Below are 26,848 nucleotides of genomic sequence, written 5' to 3' on the forward strand. Positions count from 1 at the left end.
GACGGAGGGAGTATTTTTGTTTTACTTCTAGTCTAAAATGGGGAAATAATCAGAGATGATTTTTTTGTTAAGGTGGGCGTAATCAGTAAAACATCTTATGACTTAAATCTATATTCAAGTGAAAAATCTTTTTGGTGGACAGTCTGCTGCTAACCGAGATATGATCCATCAGTAAATAGACCCAATTTAATTAAATAACTTCCATGAAAACTAATCACCACATTAGCTCATGCTATAAATTCTTGATCTTCAATCAGGTTCTACTGAACCTATCACCCAACCACAAACTCAAGCTGATCCTATAAGATCTGATCTGGCATAATCGCCACATTAGCTCAGCCAGTAAATATGGGAAGAATAGCGCTTCCTTGCAACTAATGTGTCTAACAGTCAACCTGATCGAGTTGGGATTGCAGCAAGTAGGAATTGCTTTTCATACCTCTATGAGGACGATTCTCATGAATAATCATGCAATTCACATCACAGTCATCATCGCAACAAACCGGGCTCAAGGAGGGACATATCATGCGCAGCCCTCCTGGGCGCAGCATGTAGCCTGGGCTGGGCGAACGGAGGCAGGGTGAAGGAGCACGTTCGGCGATGGGGACACCTTGCCAAGTGGGTAGTAGGCGCCGCACACGGTGGAGAGGCCGTGTCGCGCACGAGCCTGGAGGCCCAGGACGCCCGCATCCAGCGCCATCTCGAGGCACCCCGTCGAGGCTGGAAGGAGCGCGGCCGGGTGGGGGCTGAGGACGATGGCCAGGCTGTCAGTGGAGGATCGTAGGCAACCCGCGCTGAAGGGGAAGGACCGATTTGGGGGAAATTTGATCGCTAACGGCACACGGCTTCTTCCATTACACGGGTCGTGCATACCCGACCCATCATTCTATACCCAGACCCGCCCTTGGGTAAAACTCATCGGGACAAAACATCTCTTTTTTTCCGTTTCAGCGTGGCAGAGCATCTCTGGTTACTGTCTCCGTCCCTCTGTTGCTTGACTGAGTTGATTCGAATTGAACCCTGAGCTCCCACTGTCAGTGTATGGCCAGTGTCGAAAGAAGGGAACACTGACAGCGGTATGGCCAGTGTCAGTGCTGTTTAATTTCCTGTGAGTTCGAAGATGGAAATACTGAGAAAATGTTGCGGCAGGTGATAGTAAAAGTGGGACTGTTGAACCTTCTGCAGATGGTGAGGATGCGCGCAATAATTTAGCAACAGACGAGGCAGTTCGTTGTGAAGATGAAACGAGCTGCACGGATGCTGAGATGCCATATCCAGATAGCACCTCCAGTGCCAAGAATGAAACAGTTCCTGAGGACCAACCTTGTGATGCTAAAAGACCTCTTCCTGATAGCACCTCTGAAGATAACAACATGCTAGATTCCGATGAGAAGTGCTCACAGAAAGATTCTGAGTATACTGAACCAAAACAAGAACGGCTCTGCAAGCGTCGCACTGTTCTGGCCTTGGGTGTAGATAAATGACGCCGGAGGAGCTCCTGGATGAAACCATCTTTAGGTTAGAACTGGGCCCGGTATAGGGATTAGTTTTAGTTTTTGTTATATAAATATATTCCTTTTGTAATGTGGTTACTTTTCTGTAATAGGTGACTTCCGAAAACATCTAAGAACCTCGTCGGATCTATGAAACTATAATGGTTATCTGCCTGCCTGGCTTGGTTCCATTTTGTGTGTCTAAATTTAGTTGCCGATCAAAAGTGTTCCGTGTTTCTCTCCGTTGCCAGTTGTTCCGTGTTTCTCTCTCGTTGAACTTCCGCCAAGTGTTGGACTGACACTGCCGAATGGTGTAGTGTTTTGCACAAAAAAAGAGAGCATGTTGTGGTGTTACGAGAAGGGGCGGGTCGGGCCTACTGCCGCCCAGCTGAAGAATACTGGATAGAAAATGTGTTACTACTTTTTTAGCCCACATAGTTGTTTTCAGACAGCATAGCCCCTCCACTCCCCCGGCCCAACATGGTACATACAGCCCACACGGCCACCGCCAGTCCGCCATGGCAGCCCAGGCGCAGGTGCTCGGTCGCTGGATGCCTGTTGATCTTTCCAACTCCTGCGGCTAGTGAGCTCGTCATCTTCCATCTCTGCACTGCCCGATTCCCAAACTTCAAAAGCCACCCCAACCTTAAAAGTCTCCAAAATCCCTGGCCCTGCCACAGCGCTTGATCCAAGATTAGCCAACGAGCATCATGAGCGCTCGGCGGTGCCTTTTAGTTTGTGTTTCTTCAAAAGTTTTCTGGCTTTTGAATTTTTGAGTGATCCATGTCCTATCATGGGTAGTTGTTCTTTGAGACCTAAGAGATTATGTTTCATTTGAGATGGAGAGATTCAATCCATGACCTACCATCCATATTTTTTTATATCTTTAGAGACGATTAAAGTGTTTCGGCCGAACTACGTACTTTCAGTCTCGTACAATTTATTATCGTATAGCAAATTTTTGGGTGTTATAAGTTAGCCTCCTCCTTTGTTCGTTCATGTTTCCGCCACGCTACAAGATCTTTTGGTCAGCACTGCCGGGTCTTGTGAAGAGTCTGTCTGCACCGTCGAAGGGCTGTTAATCACTATTGATTGGCTCTTCGGAAATGTCAACGAGAGTCTGAATTACATACTTGACGCTAGATTGGGTGTCTATCAGCTACACTGCCACTGGGTAACAACTGGGATTTTGGCTCTGCCTGTGAATAATGACTTGCCCGGTTCAATGATGCATGGGGGTTGCTTGAGTGGTTGCTTATGTTCTTCCCTTCCCAAGAGTTCTTCGTATTTTCTAAGTGATCTCTTGGGAAGTTCTTCACCAAATGTTATCCTATCTTTTTTTACCTTTGGAGGGTGTGTGGCCTCCAGGCTGACTAGTAGAGTGCTTGAAAGTCTTCATGCTAGTGAAGAATCCAAGAAATTTGTCAAGCTTTTCGGATTTTTCACAAAAATTCACTTTTCTGAGTGATTGGGCATGGATTTTGTGTCCTAAGCTCAACAAGGTTAAAGGCATGGACTTTGTGTTTGTAGATCTTTTATCATCAAACCTCTTGAATGGAGACTTAGGATCACGTCACCAATCTGAACTCCGGGAAACGAATCTCTTGTCCTTCTTTTCCACAATTTATCTTTTGAGGGTAGATGGCTTTTGTTTTTCCTTGTTCGCAAAATCTCTCTGTGATAGGGTTTACTGCTTTTCTCACGCAACACGTATTTGCTAGGGCAAAAATAAGTCCCAATTTCCACCGGAGGTGGCACGACTCCATCCGCCCTCAGTGGCGGATCTGGTATACAGCCATTGGGTTCAAATGAACCCAATGAATTTGTTAAATCCTTCACTAATTTAGTCATTGTTTTCTTATTAGTAAAAAAATACACCATAAATAAAATAAGGGGATTGAACCCAATGACTTTTGTTTCTACCTTCGCCACTGTCCGCCCTTCTAAAACATCTAGGGACACAAGAAGGAAAATGGTATAATAAATTGAACAAAGCATCAAAGAAACCTACTCGAGCTATGGCCGCATGGAAATCTAGAGTGGTATGAGGAGGCCTTTCCTCTTACCATACATTGCTAGAGTAGTCCCCATCTCTATTTGCAAGAGAAGGGAACTCGAAGCAGCAAGGTTAGGGCATCAATATGGCTTTCGCTTTCGATCTTGCCACCTCTTGGCCGAAAGGGCCATTGACTGCATAATCGTCGTGTCCAGGGTCTCCACCGTCCATTAGGGCATGTACAATGGGGTGACGTCAGCCTTCTCTTAGCGATGCCACATAGGATAAAATCTGATGTGGAAAAGAGAGAAACGAAGAAAAGACACAAGTCTTCTCTTAATTAAGAGAGATCTCTTCACAAGAATGATAAGGCAAAGATAAGGCAAATTTACCATTGTACTAGATTTCACCTTTTCTTAGCATTTATTTAGTTAATTTTATTCATCTAAACATTAATTCTAAGATAGAACATTAAGAGATAACCCATTGTACAACATGTTTTATTGTCTTTTCTAATTGACGTGGAATGCCTAAAATAAGATAGTCTTATCAACCATTGTACATGCCCTTACTAGTGGAGTCAGGATCATATTCTTCCTGAAAGGGAAAGGAGATTGTGTAATAGGAGTAAAAAAGGAAGGACTTGGGATCGTATCATACCTAAATCCTGATGTGTTTGTGAAAGAGAAAACTATTTTTTTCATCCCTCAACTTGTCGGAAAGTTCGCTTTTCGCCCCTCAAAAAAATTTCATACTTTTTTTGTCTCTCAATTTTCAAAACCGGACACTTTTAGTCCCTCAGTCCATCCAAAGTGGTTTTCCTAGCCACGTGTCTGGTTTTCGCATAGTTTTCTCACTTATTTTTTTTTCAATCAAGATATGGATGATGCAGATGGAAGAGAAATATAACCAGTGCCTGGACGAGATCCAGAGCACGACGACGACCAATTTCAACAGCCTCGGCGGTCACGGCATTAAGTGCAAACCGGACACGTGGCTAGACAAACCGTTTCGGATAGCCGGCTTAAGGACTAAAAATGTCCGGTTTTGAAAGTTGAGAGATGAAAAAAGTACGAATTGCTTTTGAGTGACGAGAAATGAATTTTCCGACAAGTTGAGGGACGAAAAAAGTACTTTTCTCTTTGTGAAATATCATAAAGTTCGAAAGTGCAACTTTATCGTTTCTGGAACTTGGAACTAAATAAATCTAACTTTTCGTATCATATTATAAATTTCATGAATACATATAGCAAACTAAGTTTCAAGAATTCAAATTTTGACATATGTTTCTGTTGGGACTTTGAGCAAGAAAACATGAAACTCCCTAGATGTTATTTTTAGATGTAGGTTTTAGGGTATTCAAAGCACCAACGTACAATATAATTACAACTTACAAAATAGGACATCATAAATTATAACTCATACCAAAATTATACTTCCATAATAAGTATAAAACGGGGCACATATCCCAATGGTTATTGCTGGTGGGATATGAGGCTGGAGCACAATATTGTCCCCTGATATACTCCCTCATCCCCTCGTTTGGAAATCTTCGATACCAAGGCAATAGCACACATTTTGGAGAAGCCTTTTTTTGTTTTGGTAATTAAATCTGGAACCCGAGAGACTTGCAGCCAATATATATTTAGAATAATATGCATGCATTAGGCGCATTTAATAGATTTTTGAATCCAATGAACTTGCAATTAAGTGAGACGCGATTTTAAGAGGAAAAAGATACAGATTTATGATGAGTCTTATAACTATTGGAGGCGTGTCAAGTTGGTTCCTAATTTTATCATACCGGATCAGAATCGGACAGATAATGATCATATCGTATCCTATTCAACATTTTTTAATGGATTCGGATGCAGAAACAAATGCGGAATATGCCAATAAGAGATGGTACGGTAACGGAACGTCATCGGACCAGAAGCGGACAAATATGATCGGACAATACAAAGAAAATAATAGATGTATTCAAGATTACACACTATTTAGATTTCGCACACAAAGTAGTAACCACTGTATTGAGCTACTAGCTAGCTATCAACTAGTGAAATGTATGAACACTAATCGGAGAAAACCTGGTGAAGAATTAATCAAGGAGAGAAGATTAGAAAATCTGAGCGGATTGGAAGGAGGCGTTAGTGGAGTAATTTTGTTGCAGCCTGGTAGCAGCAGATGTCATGACTATATCGAAATTAGTGAAGTACAGTGCTAGATAATAAACAACGGTTAATTGGGCTCCAGGGATTTGCGGCACACCCTGCACAGGTGCTGGCTGGTACGGGCCTGGAGACGTGGATCGTATACCAGGAGTTCTTGTTTAGGTGAAAGGCAGGATAGCTGGGCCTTGGGTCTTTTTTGTATGGGTTTGCATACAAAATCCGGATAAATCCGAATTAGTCACGCCAGATTATCCGATTAAACATTCGAATAATCCGGTATCCGTGGATAACACCGTTTCCGTACCCTATTTCGAATCCGCCTGAACTATCCGGTTTCTGTTTCTGTATCCGACCGGTTAGACAAATTTATCTCCCATATCCGATCCGACCGGAGTCGAAACCGGATCCGGACGGAAATTATCCGATCCGGTTTCAACCGTAATTTTCAGTCATAGTTCAACGAAGATGGCGATGGAGCAATAGTCATGAAAAATGGTCCATCAGTGAAGGCACAGGGAGAAATGGAGAACAAATGTTGGATCAACATAGAGTATGTCGATGCTTATCTTTCTCAAGCATCCTCATACAAAGAAACAGAAATGAGGCAAGTTTGGAGAAGGGCAAAGAAGAAAACAAAGCCGCAAGAATGCTATGAGGATAAGAAGGACCCAATGCATAAAGAAAAGAAGAAAGTGTGAAATAGAAGAGCTCAGAAAATCCAAAGGAAACATTGAAGAGATGATATCACAGGCAAGTATGCAATGAGGGGGAGTATCAAGAAATAGCAATGCATACTTTTAAATATTCTGGAATACTCTAGATAATTGGAGAGTGTTGAGAATTAGCTATGCATGTTTGAGAAGATTCTAAAATACTTTGGATTATTGGACGAGAAGATATTACAAGGAGCTTTCTAGTGTCATGAGAGAATTGGAATATTCTATAAGGCTTGGGAGGTTGCTTGAAGACAAGATATTTACCATGGAAGGTCCTAGGACAAGTTTCGTTAGTAGGTGAGAATTCTCTAGAACTAAGATCATTGTACAATATTTTAGAAAATTGTAGTAAAATGTTTAGGATGTATCACATGGACTTGTACATGTATAAATATGGGTGCTCTCTCTCTACACCCCATAGGGTGTACCGCAATCACCACAAGCAATATGCCACAACAACTACACAAGAAGAGAAACTATCATGGTTAGGTTGTATGTGTACCAATAAAAAGAGTGTTGTACCAAAATTGAGATAGTGAATAAAGTGTTGAGTTCTCAAAGTGTGATATCCCAAGTAGTGTAGGTGTGCAAATGTCCTTAAAAGTGGGTGTTAGGGTCCCCGCCAAAAAATCTCTACAGTCTGCATAAAAGAGAAACACAAAATTCCATACTTCGTATAAGTGGAAAAAATAAAAAGTCAATGCTATGCTAATATGCATTTAATATATTCACTTTGTTGTTTAGGTCATTCTATCATCCTCTAGTTATTTCACCTCTTGTTATTCCTTGACTGTATGCACAGCTCTCCACTGTATGTACGGCTCTCTGTAGTAGCGGTCTTTGATTCATTACTGCTACCTAGAAGGGCACTGTCTTATGATTGATTGTAGCCTGTGATGAAGTAGATGACCAGTTCTGCTAATTATAAAGTTTGCTTGATAAAACTAAAAAGTAACTTTCCAAAAATAAGTGGCCTGGCTGCTGCTCCGGAACTCTACTAGAGATGAAGTCGGTTTGGACTTTGCCGCAATAGCCAGATAGTCCATGGCAGGTTGTAAATTCCACGCTGATTTAAGTTATTTGTTGTTTTCTTCGATGACATCGCCAGCGGTCTTCATACGTTGGCATCAGATTTCCTACGTATGAAGAGAAAAATATTAAGTTATGCCAAGGATATAGCAAGATTCATACATGAAACAAATCCACAACAATGAAATCAATTTAGAAAATAATTTCAGATTAACAGATGTACAACTTCATAAATGAGAAAAACAACAACATGATCATTAATGAAAATAGTTTCACAATTGTGTCATTGTGGATGTACTCATGGACATGAACTCTATTGTTGGCACAATTAAATCACAATTGACTGCAATGCTAACTACATAAGTAGCAGCTATAGACATTTTTACTGCTCCAAGGTGCAGGTTATTCGGAGGTTAGACCTTTATTAGCACAAATCCAATTATGTCACTCCTTCCAACCCAACATGATTTCCAACATTTATAGAAGCAAGAATGTGAAAGCTCATCATTAAAAGACTAGTTCTGAAAATTCAGTCTACATCTTTAGCTATCATTCCTAGTTCAGGTACTAGGACAATGTTTAGGCAAAGACATTTTTGTTGTATCTTGAGTGTCTCTGTACACGGTGCTCTCTTTAAAATGTTTTTAAAACAATAAAATCTTTTGTTGTTCAGAAAAAAAATCTAGCCAACATCAACTTAATATTTTTTTACGTTAGAAAGGAAATAATCAGATATGATTCTTTTGTTAAGGTAGGCTTAATCAGTAAAACATCTTACGACCTGAATCTTTATTCAAGTGCAAAACCTTTCTGATGGACAGTCTGTTGTGAACCGAGATATGATCCATCAGTAAATAGACCCCATTTCAACTTAATAACTTCCAGGAAAACTAATCGCCACATTAGCACATGCTATAAAAAATCTCTTCAGTCAGGTCCTATTGAACCCTGTCACCCAACCACAAGCTCAAGATGACTATGAGATCGGATCCAGCAAAATTTGTAGGACTCATCCTTGGCGCTTCATTACAACTAATTTGCAAGACTCAGCCAGCAACTATGGGAAGGATGGCGCTTCCTTGCAACTAATGTGTCTAATGACATTCAGCCTGATCGACTCGGGATTACAGAAAATAGGAATTGCTTCCATACCTCTATGAGGAATAATCACACGATTCTCATAACAGTCATCATTGCAACGAATCGATCGGGCTTGAAGAGGGACATACCATGGGCAGTCCTGGCCGCAGCGTGGAGCCTGGGCGAACGGAGGCAGGCTGAAGCAGGTTAGGCGATGGGGACGCCTTGCGAAGCGGGTAGTAGGCGCGGCCTACGACGAAGAGGCCGCGTCGCACACGAGCTTGGAGGCCCGCGTCCAACGCCGTCTCGAGGCACCTCGTCGTGGCCGGAAGGAGCGCGACCGGGTAGGGGCCGAGGACGATGGCCAGGCCGTTCGTGGAGGATCGGGGGCAACCCGCGCTGAAGGGGAAGGAGAGGTCGAGGGAATGGCCGGTGGTGGCGAACCCTAGGTCCGCCGCGGCAAGGGTGCGACCGAGGGTGGCGAGCCCAGGCCGGCCCGTCAGCACGGCGTGTCCGGCCCGTTACGGACCTGACCCGGAACGAAATTAAATGGGCTGTGCCGCCCCGCGCCCTGCCTTGTGCCGTGCCTGGGCCTCAGCCTCGAGCCCGCGGGCCGGGGCCCGTTTAACTTTTTTTTTTAACATTAGAGCCCATCGCATCATTTCATCTTCTTTTGGCCCAGCCTGACTACCGATTTGCTGGCCCAACCTGTACAGGGCTGCCTCGTCCCCTCCACCCGAAGGCCTCATCCCGTTCGGATCGAGAGCCATCGAGAGGACAGACAGTTCCCGATCTGGATCGAGCCCCAGCCTCCTTTTTACCTTCTCGGCTTCTCCCGATCTGGATCGAGGACGAGGAAGCTCCGCAGTTCCCCATCGATCTGGACGAGGCTCCTGGCGGCGGCAAGGCTCCTTCCCCATTCCCGATCTGCCGGCGGCGACGAGGCTCGGTCGGCAGCAACGGCGGCGCGAGGCTCGGGCGGTGGCCGGCGACCTGCTCCACTGCGCAGTTCCTCGCGGACGCGGGATGCGGAGAAGACGGGCCAATTTTTCGGCCCACCATGCTCTCCGGGCCCGGGCCGGCCCGACCAGGCTCGTGTGACGTGCCTGGTCCGGGGACGGCACGGCCCTTTTATAGGTGGGCCTGACAGGCCTGGGCCATGCCGTCCCGGTTAAGAGACGGGCCGGCCCGTTGGCCACCTATAGCGAGCCCACGGCTTTTTCGGGTACAGGCCATGTCTTCGTACCCGACCCATCATTTTGTACCTGATACCCAGACACGCCCTCGGGTAAAATTCATCGTGACAGAACATCTTTTTTTCCGTTTCAGGGTGACAGAACATCTCTTCTTTGTTGCTTGATTGCGTTGATTCTATCTGAACCCTGAGCTCCAATTGTCCCCCAATTCTTCTTTATTACTCCGAATTGTTTTACGGAGTATAATTATTTGGTCCGATCCGAATTGGTGTGATTTATTTCTAGTGCTAGCATGCCTTGCGTGGTTTGTTAGTTGTTACAGAGTATTCTTTTGAAACAAATGATGTCAAACCTGAGGGCGCGAAACAATGAAACATGAAGACAATTTGGATTTCAAGATAAAAAATGGTACCGAAGATAACACCAAGGAAACTTGCACAATTGCAAATGAGCAGAATGTTTCATCCGAGTCCAAAGAAGGGAACGCTGACAGCGGTATGGCCAGTGTCAGTGCTGTTTAATTTCGCTGTGAGTCCAAAGATGGAAATACTGAGAGAATGTTGCGGCAAGTGACAGTAAAAGAGGGACCATTGAACCTTCTGCAAAAGGTGAGGATGCGCGCAATAATTTAGCAGCAGACGTATGAGACAGTTGCTCTTGAAGATGACACGAGCTGCACTGGTGTGCTGAGATGCCATATCCGGGTAGCACCTCCAGTGCAAAAAAAACGAAACAGTTCCTGAGGACCAACCGAGAGAATATTTGATGCTCCCATCCTTTAGGTGCTATCGTGCTTTCAACGCACAGTAGCATCACTAAAAGTTTTCAAAAATTTCGAAATAAATTGAGTAGGTTCATATGATACGTGTTTATCACCTTGCAAAGTTTCAAACTCAAATTCATTATATGCATAGAGAAACAAAAAAGACAAATTTTGATATGAATAGGTCACAAAAAGACAAACAGAAAAGACAAAATTCTTGACACTGTTCATCCTTGCATATTTGTCTTTTTTGTTTCTCTATGCATATAATGAATTTGGATTTGAAATTTTGCAAGATGGTAGACACACGTCATATGAATTTACTCAATTTATTTAAAAAAATTAAAAAAAAATTAGTGATGCTAGCACGGTAGCACCTAAGGGGTCGTGAGTACTGAAAATTCTCTCGGGACCAACCTTGTGGTGCTAAAAGACCTCTTCGTGATAGCACCTCTGAAGATAACAACACACGGGATTCCGACGAGAAGTGCTCCCAAAGGTTCTGAGTGTATTGAAACGAAACAAGAGCGGCTCTGCAAGCGTCGCAATGTTCTGGCCTTGGATGCACATAAATGACTCCGCAGGAGCTCCTGTATGAAACCATCTTTAGGTTAGAACTGGGCCTAGTATAGGGATTAGTTTTAGTTTGTGTTATACACCACCGAACTAATGACAGAATGTTTTTTGTGGCCAATCGGTAATGCCAACCCGACGGTATTTTTTATTTTTTTAGCGAATGCCAACCCGGCGTTGTCCAGCACTGCCAACGCGTTACAAAAGGCATACGGCCCGTGCTGTTTAGCACACATAGTTGGCTAATTCTTTTTAAATAATACAAATTATTTAATCATTTTTGAAATAACGCGTTCTTGTAAAAAATTACAAAACTAGGCCACCCTCGGCATGAGCCAGGCCGATTAGGGCCAGTCGGCCTGGCCCAAGCCGATTAGGTGCGGTCGGCGATGATTAGTTCCAGTTGGCGTGGGCGAAACTGATTAGGTTCAGTTGGTTCCGTCCAAACCGATTAGAACTAATCAGCTCCGACTGAACTAATCGGATTCCCCCAAGTTACTTAGTTGCATGATCAATTCATGTTTAAATGGACGTAGCTTGTGTTTCGTTCACAAATCCAGCAATTCGACTGAAATTAAGAGAGCAAATTAACAGATGCTGGTTACAGAACTAAGGCACGATTGGACTGAAATTGAAAATTAAGAGAGCAGATAGTTCAATCGTGTCTTACTTCTGTAACCAACTTCTGTTCAATCGTGCCTTAACTTCAGTCAAATCGTGACTCAGTTCTGTAACCAGTTTCTGTTAATTTGCTCTCTTAATTTCAATCGTGCCGTAATTTCAGTCGAATTGTTGCGTTTGTGGACAAAACATAAGCAACGTGCATTTAAACATGCATTGATCATGCAACTAAGTAGCTTGAGGAAGCTAATTAGTTCCAATCGGCTTGGACGACACCAACTGAAATTTCGCCCAGGCCAACTGGAACTAATCAGCTTCGCCCATACCAACTGGAACTAATCGGCTTCGGTTAGACCAATTGGAGCTAATCGGCCTAGCCCAGACCGAGGGCGTATTATTCTTAAAAATTCAAAAAAATGCATATTATTTTCAAAAATGATTATTTAATTCGTATTATTTTAAAAAAAAAGTTAGCCACATAGTTGTTTTCAGACAACCTAGCCCCTCCAGCCAGGCCCATCATAGCCCCTCCACTCCCCCAGCCCAACATGGTACAGCCCACACGGCGACCGCCAGTCCGCCGCGGCAGCCCAGTCGCCCTCGGCTAGTCCCGCTAAAAAAAAGAACTCTCGCGGCTAGTGAGCTCGTCGTCTTCCGTCTCTGCACTACCCGATTCCCGAACTTCAGAAGCCACCCCAACCCTAAAGTCCCCCAAATCCACAATTCTCCGTTTTTGAACACCAACGCGCATCATGAGCGCTCGGCGGTGCCTTTTAGTTTGTGTTTCTTCAAAAGTTTTTTGCATTTGATTTTTTTTAGTGATCCATGTTCTATCATGGGTAGTTGTTCTTTGAGGCCAAAAAGATTATGTTTCATTTGAGACGGAGAGATTCTATTCATGATCTACCATCGATAGTCTTTTATTTTTTTAGAGACGATTATAGTGTTTGGGCCGATAACTACGTACTGTCACTCTCGTGCAGTTTATTACTGTCTAGCAAATTTTGGGTGTTATAAGTTAGCCCCCTCCTTTGTTTGTTCCCGGATCCGCCACTGGTTACAAGATCTTTTGGTCAGCACCACGGAGTCTTGTGAAGAGTGTCTGCATCGTCGAGCGGCTGTTAATCACCACCGAGGCAGAGAGATCTTGACCAGAATCAAAATCAAAACGTCGAAATCACCACTGTTTACTTACCATATTGTGGCAGAGTGTCACCAAGGCAACGTCGTGAGGGAGTCATCCCATCGGAGCAGTCCCGACGAAGTGACGATAAGCCTCCGCCTCCACCCATCAACGATGGCTAGAGCTGGAAACCTAAAGTCGCCGTCGAGATCATTTGTCTCCAGGGCTACTCAGGTGGGGAATTTTAGGGATGGAACGCGGAATGAAAGACACAAATATTTTGTCCTATTTGCGTATTTCTACTACCGATCAGTTAGCCAACATGGCAGTCAAAGCGTCACTTGGCCGGTCAACGGCTTGTCGTGCGCGTTTAGAACCAAGGATGTATACAGCATAAAATCGAATCGGATACAAATATGCAGTTTATAGAATTAGAACAAACTTGACATGACACTACTAGTTATAGGACTGCGGGTGCATTTTACTCTTTTGTGATTTAGAAAATTTAAACTTAAAATTAGTCTTTCACATAAAAGTAGGGGGAATTTATTTCGTCTAACATGTCGGCTCTCACCTGTGATCTCTTCCATCTCACCAACCTCCATGACTAGAGAGAAAGAAAGTGAGGTTAGTACAATGTCAGTACTCTTTATCTCCTCCTAACACCCATCACGTGTAATTAACCAACCCTCCCCTCGAACCATCCCGACCAAATTACAGAAACGCCCCTCCATTCTCCTCCCCTCCGCTTCCCCTCCCTCTGGCCGGGACTCCTCCTTCCTTCCCGTCCATGGTGGCCGAGCACGGGCGCGAGCAGTAGCAGCACCACCGCCTCTGACCGATGGCGCAGTACAGGCAGTCCGGCGGCTTCTTCGACTCCCGCGGTGGCGGCGCGGCCCACCACCCGCTCCCGGAGTACCACCGGGCCCACCCCTCCAAGCCCTCCCGGATCCGCCGCCCCGGCAAGCCCCCGCGCCGCCGCTCGCCGGCCGTGGCCGCGGCCGTCGCGGCGCTCCTCCTCCTCGCCGGCGTCTTCCTCCTCTCGCGCCGCCTCTCCCGTGACCCCGCAGGTTCGTGGTTTCTCACTCCCCCCGGGTTCGGTGGATTTCTTGGCGATGGTTTGACGCGGTCTACGAAGGTGTGCTTGTTGGTTGGAGAGTTAGGGGGGGGGGGGGGGGGGGGGGATGGCATATTTTGACTCGCTTGGGTTCGTCCATGGCGTGGCTGGATGCGGATGGAGAGCTCGCGATCCAGTTCCGTGTTTGGTAGATACCATCTTGGGGTGCTTCATTTGTTAGTTTGTTCCTCCGGTTGGCATAATGCCATCCCATGTGTGTGTACCTTTTGCAGATACCAGCGAAGATTCGGGCGGCGGGGAGGGGTTGCCGGAGTGGAACCGGAGCAAGAACTGGAAAGAGCTCAAGTTTGGGCATGGCGGAGGTGGACGCGGTGCCCGGGATTCCAGGTACTGGGACCAGGACGATCGGAGGCGCGATGAGGACTACTCGGAGGATGAGAAAGAGAAGATCTCGGGTGCAGGTGGAAACACCGGCGATGCTGGTGGCAGCAGCAAGAAAGGCAAAGACACAAATTCTGATACCGGTATTGAGAAAGGGTTGACCTTGGAGAGTACCAGGGGTGCTGCTGAGAAGGAGGTCCCCGAGGTGGCTGAAGGTGGGAAAGGAGGCACCTTGTACAATGAGGGTGGCAGGAAAGAGCTGGAGCAGTATGAGGCGGCTGCCATTGGAGCCGCGGGCACGAGGATGAGGGAGGTTGATCCAGATGATGAGTATGATGATGGCATTGATGTGCAGGATGATATCGAAGATGCTCAGTTTCGTTCATCTGACGGCGGAAGGAAGCTTGGTGATGGTACTCATGAGAGCATCGAGGACGAAAATGTTGCCTTGGATAGACACATGGAGGCAGGCGGGGGGATTAATCTTGGCAGTGATGCTGCTAATGTGGATCCAAAGAAAGTTTCGGGGACTGTTAATAAGAAACGTGGGTCCAAGAAGAAATCAAAGCGTAAAAAGTCTGGTGAGTTGTTCTCCCTTTTCAGATTTAAAAGCTAGAGCCGGGCAGTTTAAGTGATGGAAATTGATTTCTTGCTAAGCTTGGTGGGCAATTTAATCCCACTTAGGATAACATAAGATTTGGGGATTTTTCATGTTTACTTTCTACTGTAGTGAGATCATTATTTTATTTAGAAATGTCAAAAATGAAATATGATTGAATGAATCATTGAATCTAACAAAAGGGTGCTGGCAACATGAATAACATGTGTGTTGTACGTAGTGACAACTTTCATCTCACAGCATGAACAACACATTAACATCCATACGTTTGTACCTAGTACCTACTTACATTCTGCAACCTGCATAACATGACCAGAATATTGGATATTTTGGGCATTTTAGACCGCTAACTGATATGCTGGTGGCACAACATCCTCATGATTTGGTGTTGGATATGGAAATCAAACGTAGCACAAGCTCCGTTTAATTATTTAAATGCTATAATCTTGGTATGGTGCCCGTGTTGGATGACTAGGTTCTTTTGCCAGGTGAATTAACGAAGAATGTTAGCACACGACGATACCATGGTATATTTTCTGCACTAATTCATGCAAGTACAAGTCAATATTTGTGAGCTTGGTCATTAGGTTTATAAATCGTTCAGTAGGATTGCTATATTTGCTCTGTGACATAAATACTGCTGTTACCAAATATGATACTACTGTTTTTTGCCGTCATGTACATGTCTAGTAAAAGCTGGTTGCATGTATTTTTTATCTACTCATTTAAAAGGCTATTATTCTAGCATCTATTATTCTTGATGGTGTTCTAATTAGTGGAAAAATCTTAACCAGGTTTAACTTGTGAAATGAAGTTCCTCAACTCCACTGCTCAACTTGTAGAGCCTGTGAAAAATGAGAAATTCGCTAGCTTTAGTTTGAAGTATGTAGAAGTTGAAGAAAAACCAGTTGGATCAGATTTTTGGGAGCCAAGATTTGCCGGCCACCAGAGTCTGCAGGAAAGAGAGGATTCCTATGTAGCTCAAGACCAACAATTGACATGTGCTTTCGTTAAGGGACCTAATGGTACAAGCACCGGTTTTGATATATCGGAGGATGACAGGAAGTACATGAGCAAATGCCGAATTGCTGTATCTTCCTGCATCTTTGGAAATTCTGATCGTCTAAGGACTCCGTTTGGCAAAACAGTATGATATTTCTTTCACATAACTCTTTTACTATGCTTTGTCTGTCCTGTATAAGTTGCACTAAGTGGCTTATATCAATCTAAGCTATTTCTGTAGGTTCCTTCATATGTTCTTGTACATCACAAAAGCATTGTTCTTGGTATGGTTTGCCACAGAAAGTTTAGAATCTTGTTAGCCTCGCATTTATTTTACATATGGTTCTATCGTCTATGTACGTGTCAAGTTAAAGCAGTATCCCTATGAAAGGCTGTTACATCTCCATCAATATTACGATGACGATATCTTCATCAGTATCCTTATATTTGGATCTGATACAAGATCGAAAGCTTGCTCTTCACATACTTTTTTTTCTTTCAAAATCACTATAACCACACTCCATACTTAAACAATTGTTGACCTTTTGTCCTGTAATATCCCTAACAAATGTCCTTCTATGATATTTTTTTCAGATCACAAGTCTCTCAAAGAAGACAGTTTGTTTTGCTATGTTTTTGGATGATGTCACATTGCATACTTTGCTATCGGAAGGCCTAAAAATGGACAATATGGGTTTCATTGGTATATGGAAAATCATAGTGATTAAGAATATGCCTTATAATGACATGCGGAGGGTAGGGAAAATACCAAAACTTTTGGCACATCGACTTTTCCCATCATCAAGGTAAGACTGAAATTCTGCATAATATCTTCTGTCCTGATAACCGCACATTTCAATGATGGACTCAACTGTAGTTTGAAATGTTATGCTTGCAATTTCCCTGTTGTCATGCCATAACCTTTTTCTTGCTGAAAAAATCTTACCTTTTGCTCAACATACCTTTTAGTGCATTGGTTTATCATGTATTTTGCATACCTCCTTTGTAATGTAATCAAAGGCAGTGAACTTATTTTCCTTCCCAATCGGGACATGATCAGAAAAAAATATATACTGACCAAATCAGTGAAATTCAAATTTGATATCAGTCTAATTTGTGGCATCATATATGGAACATTTGACTGTCTGTGTGCTGGCATCAGGCATAAAACTGCATGGTTAGAAGGTTTCTGAGAAAAGAATAATGTTGGCACCAGGTACTTAATTCGGAAAAGGATGATTTTTCTAGTCAATTGAACTAATATAGCGTGGATTCCTTTAAGTGTGGTTAGACAGTAACCTTCAAATCTTCAGAAAAAAACAGAAAATCAAGGGCAGTCACTGCTTTTGATTATATTGGACAGACCTTACCGCCCTTGGAAATAACAGTTAGTGGCAGTAACTGGCCAAAAACCAGTACTGAAGTAGGCTGGGTTTTTTCCGAAATAGAGAATTTGGTTCTCTGTTTCCCACCCTTGACTGTCCCAAGTATCAATTCCAGGCCACCACCAGGAACCCATCCCGTCCGCATCTGTAGCGTGTGCTTGTCTTCTTAAATCATAGCTCATAGTGATAATCCATAGTGGTTTCTTCAATTCAATAGTGTCAGTGTTTCTATGTCAAATATGCTGACCACAGTTGGATGCATACCGTTACTGTTTTTTTTTCTGGTTTGATCACTTCGTGACAGTCTTCCTGATTTCACTTTTGGATTGCCTTTCATATGGTGTGCCTATGGATAAACAGGCAACATCTCTTTTTTATAATGCTATCTATCTAGAAAATATGGGTATTTCGGTTCTGACAAATGTATTATCTTGATTGTTGAAGTTCCAGAATATGCAAAAGTGAATGTGATCGGCCAGAGAATTAGTGTATAAATTGTTTGGTGCTTGTGCTTAGCTTTGCATCCTAATCGACTGTCTTTTTTGCAATATCTAACAGCATGGTTGTTTGTATCAGATTCTCAATCTGGCTGGACAGCAAATTGCGACTACAAACTGATCCTATCCTTATCCTAGAATATTTTCTTTGGCGGCATGGTTATGAATATGCGATTTCCAATCACTATGATCGGCACTGTGTCTGGGAGGAAGTGGTGCAAAATAAAAAGCTAAACAAGTTCAACCATACAATAATTGATCAGCAGTTTGAGTTTTACCAAGCTGATGGACTGACAAAGTTCAACCCATTGGATCCCAACAAGTTGCTACCAAGCTGTATGGTCTCTTACCTGCTAGTATTAATTCTAGTGTACTAGTTTTGCTTAACAAGATTTTTTTTCGTGCTACAGATGTCCCTGAAGGTTCTTTCATCGTGAGAGAACACACACCAATGTCCAACTTATTCTCCTGCCTGTGGTTCAATGAGGTTGATCGCTTCACACCTCGTGACCAGCTCAGCTTTGCATATACATACTTGAAGCTTAGAAGAATGAATCCCAAGAAAACATTTCGCCTCAATATGTTTAAGGTGAGTATGGTGAACCATCATGGCTAGGTTGGCCACAACCATGTTTAATTTAGTTTAATCACTATTGTTCACTTGTTCAGGATTGTGAGAGGCGATCAATAGCAAAACTATTCCATCATCGATCAGAGGAGAGACGCAGCAGTCAACAACTAACAAGATAGCAGATATTCTTTGGAAGGATGGATGTGTAGAAGAAGAAGCAGAGATAGCTCGAGGATTATACATTTGGTACAACTAAGGAAGGCACAGGGCTGTTCATTGTCAATATCTTATAATGTTGAGGAATTTATGCTTAATGGATGGTCATGGGCGATTTTACTCATATATACATGATCCTGCAGATCAGTGCTGTGTTCCATTTTGTACTCGACATAGGCAGATTAGGAAATGTTAGCTGTTTGGTTTCATAAGCCCCTGTTGCTCGCCGTAAAGTTTTTGTTCATTCTTTTGGGAAAGAAATGGTCCATGGTTGATCTGTGGAAGTCATAGCTGGGCATGTGTTGTGTACCATCATGCGGTTGTATTCTCGTGTAATCCTCAATGGCCATACTGAAATGTAATATTACAACAGGAAGCTACTTTCTGTAGTTTCTCTCCAGAATAGCAAAAGAGTTTTTTGGCATGATTTTCTTCAAAGTCTGGCCTACGAAACTAAATGTGGCTTTGAAATCATATATTTGTATGTTTGATCTCTGAAACTCATTTGACTCGATGAACTTCATTCTGTTTTGTTCTCTAACTTGAACATCATTCTTTCTGTGTCGATCCACAATAAACAAGGCATGTTGCTTAAACAAAAAAATATGTACTCCATAGCTGGAATAAATAACTGGATGTTTAAACAATTGCTCTATTTATCAGTATCATCAAACAGTCAGTCTCTAAAAGTCACTTTGAATAAGTCCAGATCTCTGGGACTCATTTCACTCAGAATGAACATCACCCTATGCCAAATGGACAAATGAAGAGGCTATGTTGCTTCAAGAGAAGAATAAAAGGTACCTGAAATTTCTTTTTAAGCTTGGGCTCCATGAAGCCTGTAATTGTGAAAAATTGAAAAGAAATATTGATGAGTGGCAAAAAAATAAAAATAAAAAACTGCATCTACATATAAATGTACAGTACATACGTGTAAAATTTCATTGAGAAATAACTCTATTTGTGGGCTACACGAAAAAGAGAAATGACTGGATCTATCACTAGATTTTACTATCCATCAACTATAGATCCACGTATGTATCTTTCCTTTGTAGCTCAGATGACATGTTATACGTTTGTATGTACATCCAGAAATGTTTTCAGAATTCGTTAAAACTTGTAAATGTAAGTTTTGAAATGGAGAACTCCATGGAGATAGCTCGGGAGACAAAAATCCAAAAGTCGGCATCTTTCTATATAGCTGGTTGCGGCTATTTCACCCAAGCAAGATAAACAAATGAAACGTTTATTAATTATCATCACACCGTCAATTCAAATTTACAAACCAAGTTTTCAATGAAAATACAATCAGATCACACAGAACCACAAATCACAACATCTCCTACAGTAAAATAAAAGAAGCATTTCCAACATTACCATGCATATTTCTACACAGGATTAATGATTAATTAATCAAGGGGTAACTAAAACCCACCCCAAAATTATTCAATCAACCGGTAAAGGAATTATGCGAGAGCCTTGTCTCTGAGGATCCCCAGCATCTCGTTCCGGCCCCGGATCACTTCGTCGAACACCTGATCGACAACGGAGCCCAGCATCTCTGCCGCCTCCCTCAGCTCCCCTGACCCCCTCACCTCCGCGCTCTCCTCGTCTTCGCCTCCGGCGGCGGCGGCGAAGTCCGCGGCCATGCAGCGCCGGCGCAGCCGCGCGGCAGCGGACTTGAGCGCGTTGCAGAGGTCCAGCAGCGCCGCCGTCTCCTCCATGTATTTCTCCAAGTCCAACCACTCTTCCCCGTCTCCTTCTCCGTCGAATCTCCTCGCCTCCTCCGCGGCGGAGGAGCTCCAGAAGGCGGCGATCAGGTCCCGCTGCGTGCGCTTCACCAGCCGCATGGCGTCGGCGCACCACCGCACGGGTAACCGGCCGCCGGCGCCGTCGTCGGAGGAGAAGCTGTCGAGCTGCGCGAGCCCGGCGGCGAGAGGGCACTGCCGGCGAGGGCTGCTGGTTGTGCTTATTGGCCTGAGAAGGAGGCGTCTCGTCGTCGTCGTCGTCGTCGTCGTCTTCATGTGCGTGCATTCATGGGGAGATCCAAGGATCGAATCAAGGAGTAAGCAACGAGGAATGATCTGATCTGAGTATATTTGTTGTTGCATGCATGGATGGTTGGGTTTTCTAACCTTGGAAGGGTAGGCAAGATTTTTTCAAAGCAAGGAAGAAGAGGAGTGAAGCAAGAGGATTGATGCTTATGCATGTGTACTTTTAAATGAACCTTTTTTTACTTTTCAATGAACCTTGCTTGCTTTACATAACCTCGTGAGCACTTATTTTAAGTCGGTTAAGTTTTTCGCTTATCTTGCTTTTCTTTTCCCAATTAATGCCCGTAAGTTCAGAAAAAAAGAAGGTTTGCATGGTTTGTTGCATAAAATTGAGATCAATCCAAAACAAATTCACTCTCTCCGGGTAAATTGTAATCACTCAGATCCATAATAAGTGTTTTAGATTTAATATAAAATTAGTATAAAGTTGTACCAAACCTGAAACACTTGTTTATTATGCATCGGAGTGAGTACCGTCTTTTCTGCGTAACCTCGTGAGCTCTTATTTTAATTTTTTACATTTTTATCTTCTCTTGCTTTTCACTTTTCCCAATTAATGCCCGTAAGTTCAAAACAAAACTTCTATATGGTTTGTTGCATGAAATTGACGATGAATCCAAAACAAAATTCACTCACTCTCCGGGTAAATTATGTCATCGTTTTTCCGTAGCTATGCACGAGCACTACGTCGATATATACTCCCTCTGATCATAATAAGTGTCTTGAATTTAGAACAAAGTACTAAACTTTTCCGAAAACAGATCGGGTTCAAAATTTGTAAAAGGCACAATTGATGAAATTCAAATCCGGTTTACCATCAGTCTCAGGCACGGCTCACTCACCAACCACCAGGACCAATCATCATCATCCCATCCAGCCTTCGATTTTGGTGTTTGGCTAGGTGTTTGGATTTCTGATGGAAGAGCAACCATTATGTTATTGATTGACTTGCAAGGATAGACGGGGGCCCTTTGGATGCCCTGCTGGGGCCCCTGACAAGGGAAGAAGTGCACTCTCAGTCTGTCACCGTTTGAAAAGGATTAAGGACCACAAAATGGGTGTCCTGTGCTTTATTGCAATTCATTCAAGATGGGTGTAGTTTAAACTTTCAAGTGTGATCCCTAAATTGGCCTTGTTTAAGTTTTGATAGTCAACTTTTACCAAAGCAGGACCAGAGATGCCATAGCCAGACTTAAAGAGGGAACTGAAGTAAAGTATAAACAATTACTCCTACAAGTAAAGACGCTGCCTACGGTTGCTCAACTCTTAGGCGTCAGATTTATCTTCTTTGATTGCCAAGCCTGTTGTTTCGGGCTTTGGTTTTTGAGGCCCGGATGAGATTTGTAACGACCTTGTTTCTGATTAATCAGTAAAGTGACACCAATTCAAAGAAGAAGAAAAAATCTAAGCTTGAAGGCCTAGTTTGCCCTCCGCTAGACTGTTGAACCAGACTATCTAAAACCAAGCAATTGAGCAAATGATATACGAAGCATGAAGCATGATGATGCGACAAGGCAGCAGAAGCGCCATTTATTATTACCAAAGCTCTCTCCAGGAACCTCTCTAATGTCACATTCCGGTAATTAACTAAGTACACCACTGATCTGAGATTGTACAGGTTTCTCTCAATGGGATACATATCAGGTAAGTAAAGGCCGGACGGAGCCAACACATCTAACAACCAACCCTCCTTTCTTCCACTCTGTTTTAAACCACCCTCGGCAAAATTTGGCGTTGGAAGCTGTCTTGTCAAAACATGTTAGCGCCAGGTCCTCCTCACCCCATGTCGATCCCTCTACCACTGCTGCAAAGCAGCCTAATCAGAGCTCGTCCTTGAGCGACTCGGTGGCGGCAGGGTCTGCCGCCTTCTCGGTCGCCGCCGCTGCCTCCTGGCCGGCGGTCTCCTTGTTCTTCTTGATGTACTCGACGATGTCGTCGGCCGTCCTGCCACCGTCGTACGCGACCTTCTTCCCGCTGGGGGTGACGAAGTACAGGGTCGGGTAACCCTGCACGTCGAAATCGCCAGGCACGTCGTTTGCGGTTGCGTCCTGGGGACAAGAATGTAAAACAGTGGTTAGATAAACTGAGGTTGCGGCTGGTAAGAAGTGAAATAAGACGAATGATGCATCCAGAAACAAAAGGTTACCATCTTAGCGATGACAACATCTGCTTCGCTTTGAAGGGTGGTAGCAGCCTCATCCAAGATGGGTGCTAGCTTCTTGCAGTGTCCGCACCAGGGAGCATAGAATTCAATAAGAACTGCAATGCAAATCAGTAAATCAATGAGATACACGTTAATCAGATAGGAAGACTTTGTTATGGTGTAACAAGTGACAAGAACAAAGACAGCCCTAGACATTCGCGTCAAACATGATTAATTTAAGATGGAATGACAGTCAGCAATACTATTACTATAAGCCTAATTGGTGGAGATAAAATATTAATGAAGATTTAGTACCATTTTTGCCAGATTTGAAGACCACATCATCGAGATTGTCAGCCACAACAACCTTGACAGGCTCGTTGTTAGCCTCTGGAATTGGCTCAGACTTCCTGAATGGTGTTAGTTTACCATCCTGTGAATATTAAGGACTCATGAGACAGATGACCAAAATATCACAAGGGAAACAAATATTGTCTACTACTTACAAAGTACTCCTTCAACCAGGAAACGATTTGATCAGCCTCAATGTTTGAGTTCAAAAATTTCTTGGATTCGGCATCCTGGATGAGAATAAGGGGTGCCTGGTCCGCGTTAAGCCCAAAGTACTGTATTTCAACAAATTAATTGTCAGCATCAAGAGATAAATAACAGCTTAGATAAAGTGAGTACAGGTCCTCTTGGAAGTTAGAAACCAACCTGGAGGGCGCCTTGGCTGGCTTCAATGTCACCGATCAGGTACTTGACCTCCTTGTCCTTGAAGTCCTCTACAGCACCATAGTAGGCAGACTTGAAGGACTCATATGGTCCAGTGGAGAAGTTCAAGAAAAGCATAACCTGCACGCAATTTAATGCCAAGTAACAGAAGTCTAATCAGTAACCACCAACTAAAATATACTGATATGATGTAAACTTTAAACAGATAATTCTATAGAAATTACGGAAAAAAGAGATAAAAAGTTTGACAGCCAAGCAGCATCACGAGCTAATCAGCGAGTTCCAAGTAAACCACTATGGGTGATGGCCCTTAGAAATAACCCAAAATAAGACAGTGATAGCCCAATCCTAGGAATGTATCATTAAATTGTTCTGATAAAATTAAGAGTAAATTGTTTTCTTCTATATACAGGAGGATTGACATTAGAGATGTACATCAAAAGCACACAACGACGAAATGTAGTTGTTTGCATGACTTGAGCTGAAAAATAGCTAGATAGTGTTAATTGACCATAGACATAAAAAAATTTGTGCAGTTGTCAAATTTAACCATCACTGCCTGTTAAAACTCCATACAATGACCAATTTAACGATGAATGGCTGATAGAAGTAATCATCAAACTGTCTACAAAGTATGTAGCATCATGTGGTTACCTTGGCAGAATTGCCCTGGAAGAATTTCAGGAGGTAAGGATGGTTGTCAGGGTTCTTGTCGAAAGTAACAACTTTAGGTGTGCTGCTAGCTTCAATGAAGGCCTCCAAAGCAGAAACCTCAAAATTCTGTAAAATATAGCAACAAAATATAAGGTCAGCCAACAAAATATGAATATAGATAAACAAATATTAGCTTTCAAAGTAGAGTATAACCTTGGTGTCAACAACGAGCTCATCGAATGGCTTGAATAGCCTAACCAATGGCCTCTCTACTGCTGTCTCACCGCGTGGGAGGTGGTTGGCATGCACAGTGTGGCCAAAGTCATAATCAGACCGCAGCTTCTCAGCAACCTCGAGGAAGTTTGTAAACTCAGGGCCACTCAATTCGGCAAAGACACCAACCTATAAAATTGCAATTGTTGTTTCTTGTCAGCCAGCATAGAGCATGAACCAAACAATTGCTATATGAATTAAGTCAGAGAAAAGAAAGCCAAGTTGAATCCTGATCTTACAATGTGGATCTTCCCGTCCTCAAGGTGCGATGCATCTTCTGGTGCCTTGATCTCCTTGGAAGCAGGACCGACCTGCTTCTTCAGGTAATCAACGATTCCCTCAGCCTCCCTGGGGCCCTTGTATTCCTGAATGTTCTTCCCCTGGTTCCTGAAGATCTTAAGGGTCGGGAAGCCCTGGATCTCGTACTTCGCGGCAAGCGGCTTGTTCTTCTCGTCGTTGGCATCAACTTTAGCAAGAACGATCGGAGGATCGTGCTTGCTAAGCAGCTGAGCTGCCTTCTCATACTGCAACAGCAAACACATTGAAACTTAACAAACGAGATCAAAACATTCAATTCGACATGATACTACTGCTACGGAAGTGGTCCAAGGATGTAGAAGAATTACCTCTGGTGCCAGGCTTTTGCAGTGTCCACACCTGAAAAGTAAAAAAAACGATTTTACTTTATCAGCTACTAGTCGGACAAATTCGGAGCTAACTAACTGGAGACTGTACTAAGATCAATACTACGTAGTAGAACACAAGCAATCGGCAACAATAGCAGTATAAAGCTTGACACTAACTAGCAGTAGACAGTCAACTTCAACTGTCAGTTCCCAGTAAAATCCCAACAGGGACCTCCGATCCAGCCCTAAAACCCTCGAGGATCACAAATCCAACCTAAACTACACGGAGCATCGACCCCCACCAGATCCCAGAACGAACCACCATCCTCCGCAATTCACGCATCTGAGACCCCCTCCAGCGATCTAAACCCCACAGACCCTCCAGATCCATCCTTCAACAATACAAACCCGCAGAACAACAGCGAAGGCTCACTCACCATGGGGCGTAGAACTCGACGACGATGAAGGGGTGCTTGGCGATGGCGTCGTCGAAGTTGTCCGTGCCGAGGGTGAGCACGGCCTCCTCCCCCGCCGCCGGGGCGGCCTCTTCCGCCGCCGCCGCCTCCTCCGCCCTGGCCGCCGGCGCGGCCAGCACGACGGCGAGCGCGAGCAGCAGCGAGATCCAGGCCTTGTTGCAGATCGCCATGACGGGAAACTCGAAGTGGTGAGAGATAGAGATTTCCCGAGACGACACACTCCACGGGTTTTAATAGCGCGGAGTGGCCTAGAGGGGTTTACAGTAGATTACAACACCGTAGACCCGGTCCACCAGGCCGTGGTCCCTGCCACCGGGCCCCACCAGTCGAAGGAAACCGTGGGCGCGGCCCACAGGGCTCATGGGGCAACTTACATGCTAATTTTCCATGTACACCCCTGTAACTCCTACAAACTCAGTTGCAGGCATAAACAAAAAACAAGGCCATCAAAGAGACACCCCCAAAGGGGTATAGATTTAATTATGTGAATCACAAGGGGGTCTAATTGATAATGTTTTGCCGTGCCGTAAACCGCCGGGGATTAATTAACGAGCCCCGGACGCCACGTCACGTGGGCAGGCGCCGTTGGAATTGGAATACAGTGTGAGAGCCCGTGAACACGTACAACAACGGGGCCGGGCCAATGGGAGCGTGCCACGTAAGCCCCCGTGACACGGCCACGCGTCCCTGATTAGCTGCCAAACCCCGGCGGCGTCCGTTTCCAAATCCGGGGTAAAGGAGGGCGTGCATTTAATCTTTGATTTATTACCGCTTCCAAAGATACGAAAAAAGATGATTTTGTACTAGCAGTAACCAAAAATTAATCTCGTGCCGATTTCAGTCAGGAAAATTGATTCATTAATTTGCTGCCAAATTTTGGTGGACTGGATCCAAATTTAGAGCGACGGGATAACGACTGGTGTGTGGATTTTTGGAATTGATATTTAAGGAGGTTTTGTTTGTTTGTTTGTTTGTTTGTTTGGAACAGAATAAATTTTGTGGAAATTCAATTCATTTAATTTCATTTGATGCCAGAGCTGTAAAGATTTGTCTATACATTGGGCGTTATAATTGTGTTAATGTCGGAAGTCAACATTACAATACAAAGAACAAAGCGTTAATTCAGGTCATCTCGGATCTGATGACTTACATGTGATGCTAGCTGCTCATTGAGATTAGGGATTCGGTATATATTACTTTCAACAGCACGAGGTTGCACGGAACGCGTGGGGGGAGTTTAAAACGAGATTTGATCATGATGCTTTGGTCAATCTTAGCACGGTCCGATACATACACATCCTAATTTAAGAAGGCCCCTACCTTAGTCTGTAATTCTTCTTTTTTACAATTATTACATTACAATACAAAGAACAAAGC

General features: G+C 43.8%; 3 protein-coding genes across 5 annotated transcripts; 1 reads left to right on the forward strand and 2 right to left on the reverse strand.

Annotated features, from left to right (window-relative positions):
• Positions 1 to 11,019: 11,019 nt before the first annotated feature.
• LOC104584611 lies at positions 11,020 to 20,742 on the reverse strand. Of its 2 annotated transcripts, XR_002960108.1 has the most exons (3): positions 19,946 to 20,742; positions 19,315 to 19,349; positions 11,020 to 11,034 (listed from the first exon to the last, which is right to left on the reverse strand). XR_002960108.1 is itself a non-coding variant. In XM_010239551.3 (2 exons), the coding sequence occupies exon 1, from the start codon at positions 20,619 to 20,621 to the stop codon at positions 19,977 to 19,979; it is 645 nt and encodes a 214-aa protein (XP_010237853.1). In that variant the 5' UTR covers positions 20,622 to 20,742; the 3' UTR covers positions 19,143 to 19,349; positions 19,946 to 19,976. The 2 variants fall into 2 exon arrangements, 1 of the variants encoding a protein (XP_010237853.1); XM_010239551.3 differs by lacking the exon at positions 11,020 to 11,034 and having other exon boundaries at positions 19,143 to 19,349.
• On the forward strand, positions 13,455 to 18,937 carry LOC100845938. 2 transcript variants are annotated; one of them, XM_010239550.3, is made up of 8 exons: positions 13,455 to 13,831; positions 14,112 to 14,801; positions 15,328 to 15,366; positions 15,634 to 15,986; positions 16,436 to 16,647; positions 17,803 to 18,059; positions 18,134 to 18,312; positions 18,393 to 18,937. In XM_010239550.3, exons 1-8 carry the CDS (start codon positions 13,603 to 13,605, stop codon positions 18,471 to 18,473), a joined length of 2,040 nt encoding a protein of 679 aa, XP_010237852.1. In that variant the 5' UTR covers positions 13,455 to 13,602; the 3' UTR covers positions 18,474 to 18,937. The 2 variants fall into 2 exon arrangements, with proteins under 2 accessions (XP_010237852.1, XP_003577734.1); XM_003577686.4 differs by lacking the exon at positions 15,328 to 15,366 and having other exon boundaries at positions 13,457 to 13,831; positions 18,393 to 18,934.
• A 1,324-nt stretch (positions 20,743 to 22,066) lies between the features above and the next one.
• Positions 22,067 to 25,689, reverse strand: LOC100846545 (protein disulfide-isomerase). The gene is made up of 10 exons (XM_003577688.4): positions 25,433 to 25,689; positions 24,996 to 25,026; positions 24,609 to 24,893; positions 24,310 to 24,498; positions 24,097 to 24,222; positions 23,425 to 23,562; positions 23,214 to 23,333; positions 23,023 to 23,140; positions 22,711 to 22,823; positions 22,067 to 22,612 (listed from the first exon to the last, which is right to left on the reverse strand). The coding sequence occupies exons 1-10, from the start codon at positions 25,639 to 25,641 to the stop codon at positions 22,385 to 22,387; spliced, it is 1,557 nt and encodes a 518-aa protein (XP_003577736.1). The 5' UTR covers positions 25,642 to 25,689; the 3' UTR covers positions 22,067 to 22,384.
• Between the last annotated feature and the right edge of the window lie 1,159 nt (positions 25,690 to 26,848).

Source organism: Brachypodium distachyon, chromosome 4 (genome assembly GCF_000005505.3).
Source record: "Brachypodium distachyon strain Bd21 chromosome 4, Brachypodium_distachyon_v3.0, whole genome shotgun sequence".
In the NCBI taxonomy this organism is placed as follows: domain Eukaryota; kingdom Viridiplantae; phylum Streptophyta; class Magnoliopsida; order Poales; family Poaceae; genus Brachypodium; species Brachypodium distachyon.

Bases quoted from the DNA above. Each gene is read 5' to 3' on its own strand.
- LOC100846545 (XM_003577688.4), bottom strand. From the start codon at position 25,641: ATGGCGATCTGCAACAAGGCCTGGATCTCGCTGCTGCTCGCGCTCGCC. The intron at 23,334-23,424 runs GTTGGTTTCTAA...GTTGAAATACAG, and splicing joins CCAGCCAAGGCGCCCTCCAG to TACTTTGGGCTTAACGCGGA. The intron at 22,613-22,710 runs GTAACCTTTTGT...TCTTGTCCCCAG, and splicing joins ATGTTGTCATCGCTAAGATG to GACGCAACCGCAAACGACGT.
- LOC100845938 (XM_010239550.3), top strand. From the start codon at position 13,603: ATGGCGCAGTACAGGCAGTCCGGCGGCTTCTTCGACTCCCGCGGTGGC. The intron at 16,648-17,802 runs GTAAGACTGAAA...TGTTTGTATCAG, and splicing joins CGACTTTTCCCATCATCAAG to ATTCTCAATCTGGCTGGACA. The intron at 18,313-18,392 runs GTGAGTATGGTG...TCACTTGTTCAG, and splicing joins TTCGCCTCAATATGTTTAAG to GATTGTGAGAGGCGATCAAT.
- LOC104584611 (XM_010239551.3), bottom strand. From the start codon at position 20,621: ATGCAACAACAAATATACTCAGATCAGATCATTCCTCGTTGCTTACTC.